The sequence below is a fragment of the Hyperolius riggenbachi genome, chromosome 8 (assembly GCF_040937935.1).
Source record: "Hyperolius riggenbachi isolate aHypRig1 chromosome 8, aHypRig1.pri, whole genome shotgun sequence".
NCBI lineage: Eukaryota > Metazoa > Chordata > Amphibia > Anura > Hyperoliidae > Hyperolius > Hyperolius riggenbachi.
This window is the reverse complement of record NC_090653.1, coordinates 262,848,378-262,870,770: the sequence shown is the minus strand read 5'-3', so window position 1 is coordinate 262,870,770 and position 22,393 is coordinate 262,848,378. Positions and strand designations below refer to the sequence as shown.

The 22,393-nt window shown below is 47.8% G+C and overlaps 1 protein-coding gene across 1 annotated transcript in view; it reads left to right on the top strand.

Annotated features, from left to right (window-relative positions):
* Nucleotides 1–4,789: 4,789 nt before the first annotated feature.
* UAP1L1 (UDP-N-acetylglucosamine pyrophosphorylase 1 like 1) overlaps nucleotides 4,790–22,393 on the top strand; it is a 36,399-nt gene continuing 18,795 nt past the window's right edge. Inside the window, exons 1-5 of the mRNA XM_068248760.1 lie at nucleotides 4,790–5,241; nucleotides 10,282–10,486; nucleotides 15,714–15,889; nucleotides 18,157–18,329; nucleotides 20,624–20,817. Of these exons, the coding sequence (XP_068104861.1) occupies nucleotides 4,956–5,241; nucleotides 10,282–10,486; nucleotides 15,714–15,889; nucleotides 18,157–18,329; nucleotides 20,624–20,817 (1,034 nt within the window). The 5' untranslated portion in view covers nucleotides 4,790–4,955. The remainder of the gene's footprint in view (nucleotides 5,242–10,281; nucleotides 10,487–15,713; nucleotides 15,890–18,156; nucleotides 18,330–20,623; nucleotides 20,818–22,393) is intronic.

Genomic DNA, 22,393 nt, shown 5'->3' with positions numbered 1-22,393 from the left:
CTTCTCCCGTAGCACCCAAAGCGCATACGCTTGTCTCAGATCAGTACATAGTGATGTGTACAGCAGGGGAAAAAAGTTACGTGATCATAAATGCCAGACTAAACAGGCGGTTTTTCAGTTTTGATTTAAATGTGTCCAGGCAGGGGTGTAACTAGAAATCACTGCATATACCCCCCCCCCCCCCCACACACACACACACACACACACACACACAAACAAAAAAATCAGTAACTGGAAAGACAGGCCAGGCAGGATAAAAACAAAACATTCTTCCAGTTGTTTGTGTGTCTATTTTGTCTTTTTGATACAATAAAGTAATATATTTTTATGAATTTTGGCATTAACTGTGGGTTGTGTTAGCCTCACTCTCCACTCTTTTCCTTATCCTGCTGTTTATTAATTCTTCCAGTTTAGGCAGCCAGGTATAGTTGCCCTCAGTACATGCAACCTGGTATAGCTGCTCTCGGTATAGGTAGCCAGGTATAGTTGCCCATAGTATAGCTAGCCAGCTATAAGTACCCCTAGTATAAGTATCCAGCTATAGGTGTCCCCAGTATAGGTAGCCAGGGATAGTTGCCCCCAGTATAGGTAGCCAGGAATAGTTGCTCTCAGTACATGCAACCTGGTATAGTTTCTCCCAGTATAAGTAGCCAAGTATAGTTGCTCATAGTATAGGTAGCCAGCTATAGGTGTCCCCAGTATAGGAAGCCGGCTATAGGTGTCCCCAGTATAGGTAGCCAGGAATAGTTGCCCCCAGTATAGGTAGCCAGCTTGAGGTGCCCCCAGTATAGGCAGCCAGGTATAGGTGAACCCAGTATAGGCAGCCCGGTATAGGTGAACCCAGTATAGGCAGCCAGGTATAGGTGAACCCAGTATAGGTAGCCAGGTATAGGTGCACCTAGTATAGGCAGCCAGGTATAGTTGCCCTCAGGATAGGCAGCCAGGCATAGTTGCCCCCAGGATAGGCAGCCAGGTATAGTTGCCCCCAGGATAGGCAGCCAGGTATAGTTGCCCTCAGGATAGGCAGCCAGGTATAGTTGCCCTCAGGATAGGCAGCCAGGTATAGGTGCCCCCAGGATAGGCAGCTAGGTATAGTTGCCCCCAGGATAGGCAGCCAGGTATAGTTGCCCCCAGGATAGGCAGCCAGGTATAGTTGCCCCAGGATAGGCAGCCAGGTATATGTGCACCCAGTATAGGCAGCCAGGTATAGTTGCCCCCAGGATAGGCAGCCAGGTATAGTTGCCCCCAGGATAGGCAGCCAGGTATAGTTGCCCCAGGATAGGCAGCCAGGTATAGTTGCCCCCAGGATAGGCAGCCAGGTATAGTTGCACCCAGTATAGGCAGCCAGGTATAGTTGCCCCCAGGATAGGCAGCCAGGTATAGTTGCCCTCAGGATAGGCAGCCAGGTATAGTTGCCCCCAGGATAGGCAGCTAGGTATAGTTGCCCCCAGGATAGGCAGCCAGGTATAGTTGCCCTCAGGATAGGCAGCCAGGTATAGTTGCCCCCAGGATAGGCAGCCAGGTATAGGTGCCCCCAGGATAGGCAGCTAGGTATAGGTGCCCCCAGGATAGGCAGCCAGGTATAGTTGCCCCCAGGATAGGCAGCCAGGTATAGTTGCCCCCAGGATAGGCAGCCAGGTATAGTTGCCCTCAGGATAGGCAGCCAGGTATAGTTGCCCCCAGGATAGGCAGCCAGGTATAGGTGCCCCCAGGATAGGCAGCTAGGTATAGGTGCCCCCAGGATAGGCAGCCAGGTATAGTTGCCCCCAGGATAGGCAGCCAGGTATAGTTGCCCCCAGGATAGGCAGCCAGGTATAGTTGCCCCCAGGATAGGCAGCCAGGTATAGTTGCCCCCAGGATAGGCAGCCAGGTATAGTTGCCCCCAGGATAGGCAGCCAGGTATAGTTGCCCCCAGGATAGGCAGCCAGGTATAGTTGCCCTCAGGATAGGCAGCCAGGTATAGTTGCCCTCAGGATAGGCAGCCAGGTATAGTTGCCCCCAGGATAGGCAGCCAGGTATAGGTGCCCCCAGGATAGGCAGCCAGGTATAGTTGCCCTCAGGATAGGCAGCCAGGTATAGTTGCCCCCAGGATAGGCAGCCAGGTATAGGTGCCCCCAGGATAGGCAGCCAGGTATAGGTGCCCCCAGGATAGGCAGCCAGGTATAGTTGCCCCCAGGATAGGCAGCCAGGTATAGTTGCCCCCAGGATAGGCAGCCAGGTATAGTTGCCCTCAGGATAGGCAGCCAGGTATAGTTGCCCCCAGGATAGGCAGCCAGGTATAGGTGCCCCCAGGATAGGCAGCTAGGTATAGGTGCCCCCAGGATAGGCAGCCAGGTATAGTTGCCCCCAGGATAGGCAGCCAGGTATAGTTGCCCCCAGGATAGGCAGCCAGGTATAGTTGCCCCCAGGATAGGCAGCCAGGTATAGGTGCACCCAGAATAGGTAGCCAGGCATAGGTGCCAATGGCTGTTCCTGTGTCTCCCTATGTGGTCAGTGTAATGGAAGATATGGCTGAAGCTTAAATAGGAGACATACTGCTGCACATGGAATAGCAATTACCAGATCAGATCTTATCATTGATACTTTAAAATCTCATTACCTTACGCAGAGATAAGTGTTACAGGAGTATTTTATGCAGTTTAACATTATTAAAGTAACATTTTTTCATTGCAGTCTGCCAGAGATGGTTTAAGATGTAATGGGGCCCTAGGCAAGGTAGATTTGGGCCCCCTTGTGGTAAACTGAAGTAGAAAGAAGGTGGCTGGTGGGCCCTTTGACACCCACTAAGTCCCAAGCACCTGCCTAGGTTGCCTGGTGGATGATCCTGCTCTGCAGCCAGCCCCTCCCACCCCCAGACAATAATGTCAATAGGCACCTTTTTTGCAACCAGACTACAGGACTTTGGTACCAATAATTACCAAATTTGCTGCAGGATTCAAGAGCTACACAGAGCTGGAGTCATAATTATATATTTCAGCACCTGTCCTGTTCCACTGACTACTGTATCAGGAAACTGACTCTCTTCCATTTTCCTGCTAGGAACACTATGGAATGGATGTATTTATTATCACATAAAAACAAAAGGTACTTATGTATTATCCCGTCTGGAAAGTTTGGGGGCTTTTTGTTAAAGTTCTGTTTGATCCCTTAGCCAGATCCAACCATTTTTGGAAAGCTGAAAGTCCCGGCTTTCCTTTGCACTGGGTCCCGAGTCAATGCGATGCCCCATTCCCAAGTTGGGGGGGGGGGGGGGGGGGGTGGGGTGGGGGGACGGGTGTCCCCTGCACTTTGCTGCAAAGCACAGTAGAATTGAGTCTCCTGCCCATGCCAGTAGGACAGAGAGGAGACGAGGGTGCATAGCTGCGCTGCTCCTTCATCTGTAATGAGACCCAGGACACTTAAAGAGAGTCTGAAGCGAGAATAAATCTCGCTTCAGAGCTCATAGTTAGCAGGGGCATGTGTGCCCCTGCTAAACCGCCGCTATCGCACCCCCAAATCCCCTCGGTGCAGCGGTGGAGCGCTTCCTGGTTGGGGCAGGGCTAACCGCCGCAGCCCTGCCCCACGCGCGTCTGTCAGCGCGTATCTCCGCCTCTCCCCCGCCCCTCTCAGTCTTCCTTCACTGAGAGGGGCGGGGAGAGGCGGCGATGCGCCGCTGATAGACGCGACTGGAGGCAGGGCTGCAGCCGTTAGCCCTGCCTCCAGGAACGACCAAGTCTTGCGGGGGTGGGTTTGGGGGTGAAGGGACCCCCGTTTAGCGGCGCGATAGCTGCGGTTTAGCAGGGGCACACATGCCCCTGCTAACTATGAGCTCTGAAGCGAGATTTATTCCCGCTTCAGAGTCTCTTTAACATAAGTTTTGATTTATGCTGCTAAGCAAGAAGACGAGCTCCCGGGTGTGCTGCTAATCATCATGTCGGGTTCGTCCCTTACTTCTGTAATTGCTCTTTCTCCAGCCAAGTTTAGGGGACACCCCTCCTTCAAAACCCCATAACTTGGGAACTGAGCATCATAACGACTCGGGACCCAGTGCAACAGAAAGCCGGGCCTTCAGCTTTCCAAAAATTGTCAGATCTTCCTGGGGGAGCAAACAGAGCTTTAACAAAAAGCTGCCAAACTTTCCAGACGGGATAATACGTAAGTACCAAACAAAGTAGTCAAGCTCAAAGTGAACCTAAAAAAAAAGTAATGTTTCACTTACCCGGGGTTTATACCTGCCCCCTGCAGACGTCCTGCGCCCGCACCATCACTCAACAATCCTCCGGTCCCTGCAGCGGCTAAGTTTCGGTTTCCACCGATTGGTCAGTTGATGGCCACGGCGCCTGCGCGGCCCGGGCCACATGCGTCCTCAATCACGCTCCTGTTGCCAGGAGCGTCCTGCACAGGTGCTGCATGAGATTTCCAAGTACCACGGATGCACAGGGCGCTCCCGGTGACAGGAACGTGATCAGGGACGCGCGCTGCCAGGGCCACGCAAGCGCAGTGGCCATCGACAGGTTAGTCGGTGGAAACCAAAACTTAGCTGCTGCGGGGTACAGAGGCTCATTGAGTGACAGAGAGGGCACAGGACTTCTGCAGGGGCCAGGTAGAAGCCCCAGGTAAGTGAAACTATTTTTTTAGTTTGATTTTTTGTTAACGTTGGCTATTATAGCCTGTATAGAATTTCAATAACACGTTAAGCTTTTTTTTTTTTTTTGATGGCTGCCCCACACATTAGTGACTAGGCTTTATAAGCAGACACCGCAGCACGTGACTCCCAGGCAGCCACGCCCTCCAGCTGTCACGAACTCCTCTCCCGCCCCGCATCTCCTTATTCCAGCGCTGAAACGGCTCCGTCTCCATAGTTACCGAAGGGAGCTCATTGATGGTCCTCTGCTGCTGCTGCTGCTATAGCAACGCAACGATCCGCCCTTCCATAGCAACAGAGGAACCTGCTTGGGCTTCCATAGCAACGGAAGATGGAGCCCGAGGCAGCGCGGCGGCGGATAGAGGAGGCCGGTCAGGAGCAGCTGTTGCGCTTCTGGGATGAGCTGTCTGCCGGCCAGAGGGAGGCTCTGCTGGGGGAGCTGCGGCTGCTGGAGCCGGGGGAACTGGCCGAGCACTGCCAACGGGCCCGGGAGGCCTATATACGGGAGGGGAGCTGCCCGCAGCGCCTGGATGACAGGATGTGTCCGGTGCCCGCCGAGTTCCTGGGCAGTGTGAGGAGAGGCCAGCCGGGAGAGCTGCGAGCCTGGGAGGAGGAGGGTGAGTGCTGTCACATGACACGCAAAGTTCTGTCTGACTGGTCATATGACATAAAGTTTAGGTCAGTGAGTGCTGCTTGTCACATGACATACGTTTAAAGGACACCCGAGGCGAAAATAAACGAATGAAATAAACAATTGTATCTATCATCCTTCTCCTAAAAATGACTTTTTAAGATATTCCTCAGTTTTATTTTATGTTTAAATTTGCTTTTTAAGTTTTAACTGTTTTATTGTTTTTGCTCAATGACACATTCATTGAAGTATGCCAGAGTTAAAATCTATGAACTATTGACCCTTTTTATCTCTTCCCTGCTCTCAGAAGCCATTTTCTGCTAGGAAAGTGCTTTATAGTTGGAATTTCTTATCAGTGAGGGTCACACTGTAGTCACTTCCTGTCTGAGTCAGGACTGAATCAGCCACTTACATACCTGATATTTAACTCTGTCAGGCAGAGAAAGAAAAAAAAGGAACACAGCATAGTTATTTGTGTGCTAGGCACTGTACATACATATGTCTCATGTCACTTCGGGTATCCTTTAACTCACTGAGGGCAGTGCCTGGTCACATGACAAGGGAGGGAAGGGCTACCTAATCACTAATGACAAGTTTGTATTGTCTGGTCACATGACACGGAGGGAGGTTGCTGCCCGGTCACATGAAATGAATTGGGGAGTGCTGCTTCGCCACATGAAATTAGAGTGGGTGCTGTCTAGTCATGTGATTTGGATGGGGGGTACTGCCTCCTCACATGATATGAGGAAAGAATGGAGTGGGGGAACATGGTCCTTTTAGGAATGCTGAACAGAATATAGAGGTCGCCATCCGTATTTCATTTTTAAAGGGAACCTGAAGTGAGAGGAAAATGGAGGACCCCATATTTATTTCCTTTTAAACAATACCAGTTGCCTGGCATCCTGCTGATCATGCATCAGTAGTGTCTGAATCGCACGCCTGAAACAAGCATGCGGTTAGGGCCGGTTCACACAGGCGTCTGCCCGGCTTTCAGAGGCGTTGCATTCAGCGGCGTTGCGGCAGCGTCGCGTTCGAAGGTTTCAGTGGCGTTTAGTTGCAGTCAGCGTTTTTCTCCTCCACAGGGGGACATTAGCCGCAGCGATTAACCGTCCCAGGACGCTACATGTAGCGTCCAGGGTCGCCTCGAACGCCAGGGAAAATCGGGATCTGAACGCCGTGTTTGCACAAGCGCCGGTAAAAGCCTGGTAAAGACGCTCCCATTCACTTGAAGAGACAGGTATATGGAGGCTGCCATGTTTATTTCCTTTTAAGCAATGCCAGTTGCCTGGCAGCCCTGCTGATACTCCGCCTCTAATACTATTAGCCATAGCCCCTGAACAGGCATACAGCAGATCAGGTGTTTCAGACTTTAAAGTCAGATCTGACAAGACTAGCTGCATGCTTGTTTCTGGTGTTATTCAGGTACTACTGCAGAGAAATAGACCAGCAGGGCTGCCAGGCAACTGGTATTGATTAAAAGGAAATATGGCAGCCTCCGTATTCTTCTCACTTCAGTTCCCCTTTAATCAGAAGCAGTAGAGAGTGTGTCCTCTTCCTATTCCTCTCAGCTCAGGTTTGCTTTCAGCAGCTGTCTGCCTCAGTCTTCCTTCCTGTGATTGTTCCTGCGTGTCATCCACAGAAAAGTTACAGCATAGATAGAGGAGCTACTAAACAATGCTGAGTAGGGTGCTGTTGATTGGAGTTTAAGGTGGCCATACACTGATAGATTTGCAGCAGATTCGACCATCAGATAGATTTCTGTCAGATGCCTGTCAAGTCTAATCTGACAGGAATATCTGATGTGTGCCACACACTAGGAACAGATTTCCAATACATTTCAGAATGAAATCTATTGGAAATCGATCAAAATGCATTATTGGATTATTATGGTGGGAAAACACGATGCGTTTCTGCCGCTCGATTCTGCGCTCAATCGATTTTGCAGCTCGATTCTCTTATCTTCCTCTCATTTTGCTTATCTTCTTCCATTCACTTCTATCAGCAATCGAGCGGCAAAACGATCGACCCGGAGATCGGACATGTCGGAAATTATCTATCGAACCATCTATCGGCGGCAGAAACGAACCGTGTATTCCCAGCATTAGATCTAATGTAACTCTATGGCCATCGATCTGCTGCCAGCACCAGATCTACCTAGATTTTCCATCCAGTTAGATAGATCAAATCGATCGAAATCGGCCGCAAATTGATTAGTGATGATCGAACATCTAGATGCTCTGCTGATGTCATCCAGCCCGCCTGTTCCCTCCCACCACCAGGGGGCGCTGGTCCTCCCGAGAGCCTGTCTGCCCCCCCCCCCCACGCTACCGCCGCCCGGCTCTTGGGAGGACCGGCACCCCTGGTGGTGGGAGGAGGCAGGCGGGCTGGATGACGTCAGCCGAACCTAACCCGAACATCTAGGTGTTCGATCATCAGTAAAATTGATCAGCTGATTCAATGGAATCGATTTCCAATTGATCGATCGATGGCTGAAATCGACTAGTGTATGGGCCCCTTAACTTTGCAGCGCCACTTCCATTATCTTTGTGTTGGTAGATCCATGCACAGTTTATCCTACCTGGACTAGCCCTATGGGTACAGAAATATATGAAATACTGGTATCTTTATTATTATCAAACACGTAAAAATAGAGATTGCTTATGTGTGGACAGCTCTATATTGATAAAAGAACTCTCTGCTCAGTGCTATCCAGCGGTGAATCACAGTTGGCTGAGGAGCTCTTTGCTGATCCCCCAACACTGCTGGTGCAGCGGAGTGTGGCGTAGCTATTACCCAGCCAGGTGGCTACACACACTCTGTGCACACAATCAATAAAAGGTGAGGTGTATAAGCAAGTCTCGGCTACAATTATCTGTGTAATATGCCCTGTTCTAAACCTTGACCACAAGCCCAGACAGTGGAGTGGGGGACGGGGGTACTCAATTTACAGACACACTTATGGGGTACTCATATACAGTGCAGACCAGGGGCGCCTCTAGCCATTTTGTCACTCCAGGCGAGAAAACTTGTTGCACAAATGGGACAGAAGGAGACACAATGAGGGACAGAAAAAAGAGCACAAAGGAGGGCAGAAGGAAGCACAGGGAGACAGTAGGAGGCACAAATGTGGGCAGAAGTATGGACAAAGGGAGACAGAAGGAGACACAAAAGGTGGACAGAAGACAGCAGAGGGGGGTGTAAGGAGACACAGGGAGACAGAAGGAGGCAGACAGAGGGGGGGGGGGGGGGCAGAAAGAGCCACAGGGAGAAAGAAGAAGGCACAAAGTGGCACAGAAGGAGGCACAGGGGGACAGAGGAAGGCACATGGGGACTGAAGAGGCACAGGGAGAAAGAAGGAGGCAGAGTTGGACAGAGGGAGACAGAAGAAAGCACAAGGGGACAGAGATGGCACATAGAGACAGAAGGAAGCACAAATGAGGCATGGGGGACAGAGGTGGCACATGGAGACAGAAGGAGGCACAGGAGGACAGGAGGAGGCAGAGTGGGACTGAAGGAGGAATAGGGGGCAGAGGTAGCACAAGGGGACAAATAAAGGCAAAGGGGACATAAGGAGGCACAAAGGGGCACAGAAGGAGGCAGAGCTTGCACATGGAGAGTGAAGAAGGCACATGGAGACAGAAGGACAAACAGGGGGTCAGACATGGCACAAGGGACTGAAGGAGGCACAAAAGGGACAGAAGGAGGCACAAAGGGGGAAAGAAGGATGCAGAAGGCACAGAGGTGGCAGCTGCCTGCAACTTAAGCTAAGTAGATGCAGCAGAAGCAAGTAATAGAACACTCATGGGGCAGGGCTTAGTCTGGGGGCAGGGCTTAATCCAGCAACATGGCGCCCCAAGGACCAATGGCACTCCAGGCAATGGCCTGTACTGCCTATGCCTAGAGGTGCCCCTGGTGCAGACTGCTGTTTCGTCTTTACAGGAAGTATCTGATATCAAAAGAGGAAGTCCTAATTGCAAACTCAGCCAGCTAGGTAATAGAAAAATAACGCAAAAATGGCTTATGTGCCAAGTAAAGACTTTGTGCTTTGCAAATAATGACAAATTCCAGACGATATGCATTAACCTCCCTGGCAGCATGATTACTTCTGGGTATTAGGGTCTAAAAGCTTTTCAATTTTTTTTCACATGGTTTTATACCCTAAACCCAGGAAAAAATGATACCGCTAGATAGATCTGCGGCAGCCCAACACTTACTCACCTCCCCTGGATCCAGCGTTGCAATTCTCCCTCCATTCACTGGGTAGCGCTCTATCCCTATAGTGAGATTACCGTTTGCCGCCATGTGTCAAACGGTGAACTCACCAGAGGGATTGAGAGCCTCGGAGGACAGGAAGAAGAATGGCTGCCAGCATCTGGATCCCAGGGTAGGTGAGTTACAAATGCTCGCTGCGCACAAGCTCTGCAAATACCTCCCGATGGCTACCCCGAGTCAGGCTCGGGGTTACCGCTCTGAGCTGCCAATTTCTGGCTTGTGTCTGACTTGGGGTTTCCGTTAAGGAGGTCAACAACCATAGGCCTAAACTTACCTGAGACTTTGATAAAGGAAAAAAACGGATGCCTACCATTGGGAGAGGGAAGTATCTGAACCCTAACGATGCATTCCTCGTCTTTGTATATCAGCCCGATTCAGCACTGGGACACCTGAAGAGTAGCCTCCCTGTACATGCGCCCTAGCACCGTCCCGCTTGGCCTTTGATGGAAATAGCCAAGTCCGACAGGGTCCAATCTGTCGCACAGGTGGCTAATGCTTATTCAGTAGCATGGACCCAATCCGGCCTGGATTTTCCCAAAGGAAGCTCGGCGGGGCGGTGCCAGTGTGCCTGCGCAAGCTGTCAACAAGCTCTTTTTCTGGGTTCCCAGTGCTGGAACCGGTCAGTGGAGGAGAATGAGGGAAGCCTCTTTAGGATCCAGAGGCCTCCCCCTCCCGAGGTAAATACCCCTTAGGGGCACTTTTTTTTGCTACAGGCTTACTTTAACTGTTTTTATGTGATGTATGTTGATTTCAGGTCTGTGTCAGATATCGCAGAATAAGGTGGCTGTCTTGCTGCTGGCGGGAGGACAAGGCACACGCCTCGGTGTCACCTACCCCAAAGGGATGTATAACGTTGGCTTGCCAAGTGGCAAAACATTGTACCAGATCCAAGCAGAGAGGATCATCCGACTGCAACAGCTGGCTGGGGAAAAATATGGTACTAAGTGCACCGTGCCATGGCAAGTATTCTGTGATATGACTGATGGGGCATTATAGTGATGTATGATACAGTACAGGGTATAGATCATATGTGGTGCGGCGTGCCATGGTAAGTATTGTGTGATATGACTAATGGGCATTATAGTGATGTATGATACAGTACAGGGTATAGATCATGTGTGGTGCGCCGTGCCATGGTAAGTATTGTGTGATATGACTGATGGGGCATTATACTGATGTATGATACAGTACAGGGTATAGATCATATGTGGTGCGGCGTGCCATGGTAAGTATTGTGTGATATGACTAATGGGCATTATAGTGATGTATGATACAGTACAGGGTATAGATCATGTGTGGTGCGCCGTGCCATGGTAAGTATTGTGTGATATGACTGATGGGGCATTATAGTGATGTATGATACAGTACAGGGTATAGATCATGTGTGGTGCGCCGTGCCATGGTAAGTATTGTGTGATATGACTAATGGGGTATTATAGTGATGTATGATACAGTACAGGGTATAGATCCTGTGTGGTGCGCCGTGCCATGGTAAGTATTGTGTGATATGACTAATGGGCATTATAGTGATGTATGATACAGTACAGGGTATAGATCATGTGTGGTGCGCCGTGCCATGGTAAGTATTGTGTGATATGACTAATGGGGCATTATAGTGATGTATGATACAGTACAGGGTATAGATCATGTGTGGTGTGGCGTGCCATGGTAAGTATTGTGTGATATGACTGATGGGGCATTATAGTGATGTATGATACAGTACAGGGTATAGATCATGTGTGGTGCGGCGTGCCATGGCAAGTATTGTGTGATATGACTGATGGGGCATTATACTGATGTATGATACAGTACAGGGTATAGATCATGTGTGGTGTGCCGTGCCATGGTAAGTATTGTGTGATATGACTGATGGGGCATTATACTGATGTATGATACAGTACAGGGTATAGATCATGTGTGGTGCGGCGTGCCATGGTAAGTATTGTGTGATATGACTGATGGGGCATTATACTGATGTATGATACAGTACAGGGTATAGATCATGTGTGGGTGCGCCGTGTCATGGTAAGTATTGTGTGATATGACTGATGGGGCATTATAGTGATGTATGATACAGTACAGGGTATAGATCATGTGTGGTGCGCCGTGCCATGGTAAGTATTGTGTGATATGACTGATGGGGCATTATAGTGATGTATGATACAGTACAGGGTATAGATCATGTGTGGTGCGCCGTGCCATGGCAAGTATTGTGTGATATGACTGATGGGGCATTATACTGATGTATGATACAGTACAGGGTATAGATCATGTGTGGTGCGCCATGCCATGGTAAGTATTGTGTGATATGACTGATGGGGCATTATAGTGATGTATGATACAGTACAGGGTATAGATCATGTGTGGTGCGCCGTGCCATGGCAAGTATTGTGTGATATGACTGATGGGGCATTATAGTGATGTATGATACAGTACAGGGTATAGATCATGTGTGGTGCGCCGTGCCATGGTAAGTATTGTGTGATATGACTGATGGGGCATTATACTGATGTATGATACAGTACAGGGTATAGATCATGTGTGGTGCGCCATGCCATGGTAAGTATTGTGTGATATGACTGATGGGGCATTATAGTGATGTATGATACAGTACAGGGTATAGATCATGTGTGGTGCGCTGTGCCATGGTAAGTATTGTGTGATATGACTGATGGGGCATTATACTGACGTATGATACAGTACAGGGTATAGATCATGTGTGGTGCGCCGTGCCATGGTAAGTATTGTGTGATATGACTAATGGGGTATTATAGTGATGTATGATACAGTACAGGGTATAGATCATGTGTGGTGCGCCGTCCCATGGTAAGTATTGTGTGATATGACTGATGGGGCATTATACTGATGTATGATACAGTACAGGGTATAGATCATGTGTGGTGCGCCGTGCCATGGCAAGTATTGTGTGATATGACTGATGGGGCATTATACTGACGTATGATACAGTACAGGGTATAGATCATGTGTGGTGCGCCGTGCCATGGTAAGTATTGTGTGATATGACTGATGGGGCATTATACTGACGTATGATACAGTACAGGGTATAGATCATGTGTGGTGCGCCGTGCCATGGTAAGTATTGTGTGATATGACTAATGGGGCATTATAGTGATGTATGATACAGTACAGGGTATAGATCATGTGTGGTGCGCCGTGCCATGGTAAGTATTATGTGATATGACTAATGGGGTATTATAGTGATGTATGATACAGTACAGGGTATAGATCATGTGTGGTGCAGCGTGCCATGGTAAGTATTATGTGATATGACTAATGGGGTATTATAGTGATGTATGATACAGTACAGGGTATAGATCATGTGTGGTGCGCCGTGCCATGGTAAGTATTGTGTGATATGACTAATGGGGTATTATAGTGATGTATGATACAGTACAGGGTATAGATCCTGTGTGGTGCGCCGTGCCATGGTAAGTATTGTGTGATATGACTAATGGGGTATTATAGTGATGTATGATACAGTACAGGGTATAGATCCTGTGTGGTGCGCCGTGCCATGGTAAGTATTGTGTGATATGACTAATGGGGCATTATAGTGATGTATGATACAGTACAGGGTATAGATCATGTGTGGTGCGGCGTGCCATGGCAAGTATTGTGTGATATGACTAATGGGGCATTATAGTGATGTATGATACAGTACATCATGTACAGATGATACAGTAGATCATGTGTGGTGCACCACCAACAACAAAGCATTTGTAACATGCTTTTCTCCTGTAGGACCCAAAGAGCATCAGCTTGTCTCAGATTAGTACAAAGTAATATGTACACAGGGAAAAATGTACAGTATGTGACTTGCAACTGCGCCTGCGCGCCTCGGGCAATGCAACGCTTTCTTCGCGTTTCCACCCGCTAAAAAGCGTCGCATTGCCCTGGGCGCGCAGGCGCAGTTGCAAGTCGGCAGTAATGAAAGTAGGTCGCGCGGGAGAACGGAGGCTCGGGCAGGACCGGCGAGGGCACAGGACGGCTGCTGGGGGCTTGGGGAAACCACAGGCAAGTGAAACTGTTTGGTTTAAACAAATTTACAGTTCCACTTTAAATGACTCCCTCCAGGGCTGGAGCTGTCTTGATTGGGTGTGTCAAGATGCTCCAAAGAGTAGGGGCAGCATGACAGATGGTTCTGGCTGCAAAGGTTCTTAGTTGGACTCTGGAGTCTGTCAAATTATTAGATGTTAATCTGAGAGATCATAAATGAGATGTTAGTATAGCATGCAAACTTCATGCAAATTGTACTTAGCTTGGAATTGATCTTACTTGAGGGATGTGATTTTATAAAACTCCCCCATAGCATTGCATTAGCAAGAGCGTTTTCAAATCGCTAGCGCTTAGAAAGGGCTTCTAGTGGGTTTGAGCCCTTCAGACTGTCTCAATTCGAAGCTACAGACAATTTTTATTAATTTGTCTGCAATTTATTTATTGTATTTATAAATCAATCATCTCATTTACCACTTCTGCTATTTATCTATCCATGTCTGACTTGCTTAACCACTTGAGGACCACAGTGTTAAACCTCCCTAAAGACCAGGCCATTTTTTGTAAAATAAGCCACTGCAGCTTTAAGGCCAAGCTGCAGGGTCGTACAACTTAGCACACAAGTGATTCCCCTCCCCCCCTTTTCTCCCCACCAACAGAGCTTTCTGCTGGTGGGGTCTGATCGCTCCTCCAGTGTTATAAATATTTGTTTATTTTTTAAATAATTGTGTCTTCCCCCCCCCCCCCCCCAGCCCGCCAGCCAATCCCTGTCATCAGCTGACATAGGCTTCAGCCTATGTCAGCCGATCCCCCCTGAGCCTCTGGAGGAGACAGCCGTGTCTGGAAGGGGTAAAAACTTTAAAAAAAAAAAAAAAACAACTTTATTTTTTTAATGTGCCATTAATTAAAAAAAACTTTTTTTATCTTGTAGCTTAATGTGAATGATTGGTTGCAACAACAATTATTCACATTGGAAGAGGGCACTAACGAGCACAAGCTCATGCACGAGCGACGGGGGAGCATGCACGATCGTGGCAGCAGCGGTTTTTAGTGCTGGACGGGCGCCTCACATCCAGGAACTTCAAATCTATCCCAACAATATCCTGCGCCCAAACTGTGTGGTTTGTGTACCCTTAATGGGGAGCCAGTGGGGAAAATTGTGTTCCTAAAGTGCAAAATCGATACACCACTGTCTACTGTACAAATACGCTTTATTTAACATTGCCAATACAAAATCCCCCACAACCCATTAAAAAGCAGATCTGCAGTGTTCCTCCTCAGCTGACTAACAGCCGGCTGTGTCACTCATACAGCACCCACTACACCACCGCATACACACACATGTGGAAGTCCTGTTACTCCCGGGAGTAGCACACACATAAGCCGCTTGTCAAGCAGTTCACATTAGCACTCCAGAGTTGCAAAGACCCCTTCTGCGGCAGCAGTATGTTGTAATGTCACACATGGGAACAACATCTCTCCTGCTGGCAGGCTGTGTTTAGGGCTTGTTAGTGAGCGCTTGTGGTTAATATGGGCATCAGCGTTAGTTCATGCAAAAGCAATCTGTTAAAGTTTGCCACCGAGGGCTCTCACCATTCAGTCTTACGCAAGGCTCCCTCACCCGGTCTGGTTCACAGTCCATTGGTGTGCATGCCGTCCTTGCTCCATCCACTCCGCGCGACCTTAGCCTCAGCTTCTCGCAAGCCTGCCGCTCGATGTACACGTTCCCAGCGTGTAACAATCACAGCCGTGGGGGAACTGGAAGTGACGTCACTGCTCCGCTCTGCTCATCACTAGTATCGGCCGCCCGCCGATACACGGAGTGGAAATGGCAGGCAATCCAAAAACGGATCTCCCTCTACACAGACACAGAAATGGAGGGAGATCCGGAATGCCATTCACGGCCACGGAATGATTAAACGAACTGCAAACATGCTGCATTTTTTTTTTTTTTTTGCAAAAAAAAAAATAAAAAAAAAATTAGATCCATTTTTTTTAATCCATTCCATTCCAGTTTTTGAAAACTGGATCCCGGATCGCGGATTGTGTTCTGCAACTGCATGTAGTGTGGACCGAGCCTTACAGCAGGAGAAGTAGCTGGTTTGGTTTTGGTTATTACTGCGTAGTTGGTTAGTTTGTGCACCTGTTTTACACGGTTTTATACTCCTTTAGGTATATAATGACCAGTGAGTTCACCCTGGACCCAACACAGAAGTTTTTCGAGGAACACAACTTCTTTAACGTGGAGCCTTCAGATGTGGTGATGTTTGAGCAGAGGATGCTGCCTGCTGTAGACTTCAATGGAAAAGTCATTTTAGAACGCAAAGACAAGGTGGCGATGGCTCCAGGTAAAGACCAATCAGAGTCTACAGTTTCCAGTGGTTAAAGTTCCTGATAATACCTGCTGTACCTATTGATGATGCCTCATCTTCTCAGTGGCCTCCAGCTGTCCACTCATTCCTAGTCTGAACTACGCCCCCATACAGGTCACATGCATGCCAGGGTGGGGAAAGTGGGTTTCTCTTCCAGCTAAAGCCCCGCCTCCTCGCTGACTGATTGGGTTGTGTAACATAAGACTGATAAGGGGTAAGGTTGGGTGGGAGTAGTGGGCAGGCGGCTAGAGGTTGCTGGGAAAATGATTGATGAATTGTTGAAGGAGTTTTTTTTCTACTAATTGGGTGAATACCTGGTTCAGGCTGGTGGGAAGGCTTGCGGCGGTTCATTTAGCTGATGCAAAAGCTTCTCTGCTACCGAGCACAAAACCATTCGGCATCGGGTCCCAGCTTTTAGTTGTCAAGTTGTGTTTTGAGTTTGTAACATAAAAAGGGTATAAGAGGCGCCCTGGTGTAATAAAAGCATCTAAAAACAGTTTAAAAACGGGAAATAAATTTGAGGTGGCTTACCTCAGTGACGAAAAAATCTTTGTATTTTACAAAGGTTTTTATTAGTAGCACAGGCAACGCGTTTCGCGGGTCAGAGCCCACTTCCTCAGGCCAATAACAGTGCCAAACTAAATGACAGATTCAGCAAAGGGAGCCTCATAAAAGGCATTTCATCACTGCTACTCCGACTACTCAGTTTATGAAACCTCTGACTCCAGGTACCCAAAATAACTGACTCCGACTCCACAGCCCTTCCAGGATACAAAAATCATCCAACTCGACTCCTCAGTATATTATTCCACTGACTCCTCGACTCAGACTCCTCTAATTTGCATGTAACAATCTTGTTGATTGAAAGTTTGTAACATAGGAGGCATTTCATTCCTGCCACTCCGACTCCTCAGTTTATGAAACCACCGACTCCGACTCCAGGTACCCAAAAATCGCTCCGACTCTCCAGCCCTGTCCAAGACGAGAAGATACAACAGCGAAAAGCTGTACCCATCGTATAAAATCAACTTCCATTTATTTGAATTGGACAGTTGATCACTTAAATGTTGTATTTGCCGCTCGCTGATAATGTCACGTTTACTGCCGCACAGAAGCCTGTGTGAACCAGTCCTGGGGAGCAGTCTGGGAAGAGGTAATTGTAATAGTATTCATCTGAAAGGGGCGCCTGCAAAACAGGGTGCTGGATATAGCCAAGATTTTTGTTTTTTGGTTATAAAATGGCGCCGGATTTAGCTAGGAAAAGTGATATTTATTCGGCTTTAAAAGGGCACTGGATATAGCCAAGGTTTCTTTCGGCTATAAAATGCGATAAGATGCGCTACAATACCTCGCTGAACACACAGGGCGATGCCCTGTGAAAAGCGCACAGAAACGGCCCTAATGTGCATGAGGCCTAAGACCCTCCCTGGTGGTGCCTAACCCTAAGACCCCCCCCCCCCCCGGTGGTGCCTAAGACCCCCCCCCTCCCCCGGTGGTGCCTAACCCTAAGAACCTCCCTCCCTGGTGGTGCCTAACCCTTAATCCCGATCAGTAGCTGATACCCCCTTTTACATGAGAAATCTATTCCTTTTCACAAGCAGACCATCAGGGGGCGCTGTATGGCTGATATTGTGGTGAAACCCCTCCCACAAGAAGCTCTGAGTACCGAGGTACTCTTGGCAGTTTCCTGTCTGTGAACCTTGTTGCATTGTGGGAAATAGCTGGTTATAGCTGCTTCCAACTGCCAAAACAGCAAGCAGCAGCTACATCACTTGCCAGCAGTAAAAATGTAACCATGTATTAAATGTCAGAATATAAATCAGGGATTTAAAAGATTTTGCAATGGGCAAACACTGACTAAATCATTTATACATAATTATTGTAAAAATGGAGCACTTTTTTATTACATCATTTTTACTGGAGCTCCTCTTTAAGACCCCCTGGTGGTGCCTAACCCTAAGACCCCCCACCTTGTGATGCCTAACCCTAGCCCACCCTGGTGGTGCCTAAACTTAATCACCCATGGTAGTGCCCAATCTTCACCGCGTTTCATGTCAAACATATGTTATTTTGAACGAGATTTGTGGCAAACAACATTAAAGTCTATGATGGCGCCCTTTTTACACAGATGGCTCAGGTTCCCTTTTCAAGTGATACCAATGTAATGTGGGGTAAAAAAATATCTAGGTGGGTTGTAGGAAGGAAATAGTGTGGCAGTGAAGTCATGTACAGTATTGTTGCAGATGGGAATGGAGGATTGTACAAGGCGCTAGTTGACAACCGTATTCTAGAAGACATGGAGGCACGAGGCATTCTGTACATCCACGTGTACTGTGTGGACAATATCCTGGTGAAGATGGCTGATCCTGTCTTTGTGGGGTTCTGCGTGTCCAAAGGCGCCGACTGCGGAGCTAAGGTCAGTAAACCGGCGTGTATTCACGGCATGGGCCTCATTTAGGAAGGTATCTTCAGGCCACACGTACCAAAACTAGCGATGGGCATTGAGATGGCAGTAAGGCTAATGTTAATTTTATTCAAAATTGCCGCATTTGATGGATTGGTGAGCTGCAGTGCAAGTGACTCATGCTGCCAGCTCACATTTCTGATTGTACCATCCCTACTTAAAACCCTGGCCATTCCAAATCTATGTTGAGTCTATGAGGTGTTCAAGTATTAAAAATCCAATAACTCTTTTGCCTGCAATGTAATTTGAGCCTTTCTGTTTGGAAACTCTATGAGGTAATGGCCTCAAAACCCCAAAACACAAGTAGTCCCCGTGGATATACTGTATATCGTGATAATGACTTAGGCTGCTTACACACAGGGACGTTACAGGCGCACGTTAGTGTGCGCCTGTAACGCTCCCCCAACGCACAGCAATGCAACACAAGTGGGCTGTTCACACAGCCCACGTTGCGTTACATGTAACGCTGCACGTTCTCCCGAAAGTGCAGCATGCTACGGCGTTGGAGCGGCTATAGCCGCGTTAGACTGTTTGCACATGCTCAGTGGGGGGCAGAGAGGAGGCGGGGAGAGCCAGCTACAGTAGCTGCGCACATGGCTACTTAATATTCACTGCACTGGCGGCAGCTGATTGGCCGGCGGGACCACGTGATGCGGAGTGTCTCGCTCCGCATCACGTGGTCCCGCCGGCCAATCAGCGCCACTCTGGGAGACCTTATGTGGATAGAGCCGCCTAACGCGGCTCACTCTACCGTCCTATCTTGCAGCACCATACGTTGTGTTAGGTGCACGTTATGCGACCTTAACGTGGCACCTAATGCAATGTCTTGGTGTGCAAGTAGCCTTAAAGGACCACTAGAGCAAAACAAAAAAAGTAAGCAGTTAAAATCAGACAGAACGGACATGTGCTAGACTAGTCCATCTCCTCATGGGGGTTTTCATGCTAAAATCTATTGGAAATCTGTTAGCACTACACTGGCAGCAATAGATCCCTCGATGGTTGAATCTGCTGACCATCTGCCAGTGTATTGGGACCTTTAGATACAAAATATAATTTAGAGATTGCACACGGGAGATTCTAGACAATTACCATTAGCAGGGAATTTATGGAAGAAGATGCATTCTTTCATAATATTAATAAGTGTTTGGTTTTTATTATAATAGCAAGCACTGTAATTATGAGGTTTTCAGAATAGTACTTGCGGCGGGGGAGCATGCGGCCGGATTGCGTCTGCACAGACTGGGGGACTTTCCTGGGCCAATTGTGAACAATGCAGGTGGCGGAGGCGGACGGCGAGGGAGCAATCAGCCTAGAGGAATCCCCAGGTACTGTATGTACAGTATATTTTTTTTCTCCCTCCCTGTCTCTGGCACCCTTTAAAGGACAACTGAAGTGGCAGGGATCTAGAGGCAGCCATATTTATTTCCTCTTAAACAATTCCAGTTACCTGGCAGTCCTGTTGATCTTTTATGCATCAGTAGTGTCTGAATCACACACCTGAAACAAGCATGCAGCTAATCCAGTCAAACTTCACTTAAACATCTGATCTGCATGCTTGTTCAGGGTCTATGGCTAAAAGTATTAGAGGCAGAGGATCAGCAGGACAGCCAGGCAATGTGCATGGTTTAAAATGAAATAAACATGTCTGCCTCCATATCCCTCTCACTGCAGGTGCCCTTTAAAGGACACCTGAGGTGAAAATAAAGTAATGAAATAAACAAATGTATCTAACTTCCTTCTCCTAAAAACGACTTTTTAAGACATTCCACTGTTTTATTTAATGTACTTTTAACTGTTCTATTGTTTTTGCTCAATGACGCATTAATTCAAGTATTCCAGAGCTAAAAATCTATGAACTACTGATCCTTTTTATCTCTTTCCTGCTCTCAGAAGCCATTTTCTGCTAGGAAAGTGTTTTATAGTTGGAATTTCTTATCAGTGAGGGTCACACTGTAGTCACTTCCTGTCCAGACTGAGTCAGCCACTTGCATACCTGATATTTAACTCTTTCAGGCAGAGAAAGGAAAAAGGAACACAGCATAGTTATTATTGTGCTTGGCACTGTATATACCCATGTCTATCTCATCATGTTACATTTCAGTTCGGGTATCCTTTAATTATTGTTGCTTCTGTGGCCTTCCTATAGGCTGGGCTGCTGTATTTACTCCATTTCTACAGTAGGCGTTTGTAAAGAAGGCGAGGGGTCTCTGGTGGTCTCTGACGTGATTTTCTCTGTGTTTGCCCAGGTGGTGGAGAAGGCGTACCCGGCAGAACCTGTAGGGGTGGTCTGTAAAGTGGATGGCATCTATCAGGTGGTGGAATACAGCGAGATCACCGCGGAAACCGCTGAGAAACGCAACCCGGATGGCAGCTTAACCTATAACGCCGGCAATATCTGTAACCATTTCTTCACCGTGGAATTCCTAAGGAGAGTGGCTGGGTATGTGAACCAGTAGATTAGCAGCATGTGCTTTGTGGGTTTCAGGGGGTACGTAGGCTGCCCTCTTTATTTCATATTAAGACATTTGACATGCCAGGTTTTCATACTGATGCTCTGCTACTAGTACTTCCTGTGTCCCTGACTCAGAACCCTTATGCCGGTCACATGACCCGAGTCTGACTCTGATGGCTGCTCATTTGTTTCAGGAACGTGACTTAACCACTTCACATCCAGACCTTGTTTCCCCCTTATGGACCAGAGCAGTTTTGACATTTTAGCTATGTCCCTACTTAATCAGCAATAACTTTCTCCCTACTTATGACACCTAAATGAAATATGAATCGTTTTTTTTTTTTTCAAGACAAACTAGGTTTTCTTTGTATGCCATTTTTTCCCTTGAATACTTTTGTTTTCTATGCATTTTTGTGGGAGATAGAGGGGAGAAAAATAGGAAAACACATTATTTTTCAGTGTTACAAATCCCAGTTTAAAAATAAAAAGCGCTACTGTAGATAAAAAACACAAATTTTGTTTGGCTATTTCTACCATTTATTACAAAACTTAGATTATGTTCCTGTCACAATTTATGGTGAGGGTATTTGATTTTGAAATAATGCTACAGTGTGTATTTTTTTCACTATGAACTGAGAAATGAAAAGTATTTTTAATGGTAAAAATCAATCTTATTGGCTCAGGGAACATAAATTCCCTTTCACCAATCAGTGCTGCAACAGAGGGTGCTGGAGGTGTGCACAGGAGCAATGCCCAATCATGCACAGCTGTGCTTCAGCTACACGACTTATATCTACCTCCTCGTGGCCTAGGTGAAGTCACAGATGACATAGATATACTGTAGTAGTGGATAAAGTAGATATATGCCCTTTCCAACTTTACATATTCTACTCCCATTTTCTTGCTCATCCTCCCACTTATGTAATATGATCTATCCAATGTGTAGATATCAATTTAATGATTAGCAGTGTGATCACATGACCCGTGCTGCCAGGGCCGGGCCGAGGCATAGGCTGGAGAGGCTCCAGCCTCAGGGCGCAGTGTAGGAGGGGCACAGAATTCATTCAGCTGTCATCCCTAATTGTGTTTGAAGCAGAAATAAATAAGAAAAGGGGATACACGGCAGTGACTGCAAGCCAGATAACTAGATATTAAGGTGTTGGGGAGGTTGTGGGCCCTGTGGCGCCTCTCAGTCTAATAGCAATCAGTGTGTGACGGCTGGGGTGGGAGGGATGGAGGGGCGCACTTTGGTGTCTCAGCCTTGGGTGCTGGAGGACCTTGTCCCGCCTCTGCGTGCTGCTGTACTTCCTCTCTAAAGGTGGCCAGACATTTCTCGATTTGGTAATTATTATCGAATCGGATGAAAATCCCCAAGAGCATACCCGAGTGATGATGAAACTAATTTGGGCCCGAAATTGGTTGCATGTATCGATCGGACATGCTGCAAGATGTGGGCCCGTCATGGTTGATCGGGTGCATAGCGGTAACGACGAACGATATCTGGACAAGTGACGAAACCCCCAGTGCTGCCCAGTAGTGTATAAATGTACCTCCCGTGTGTGCA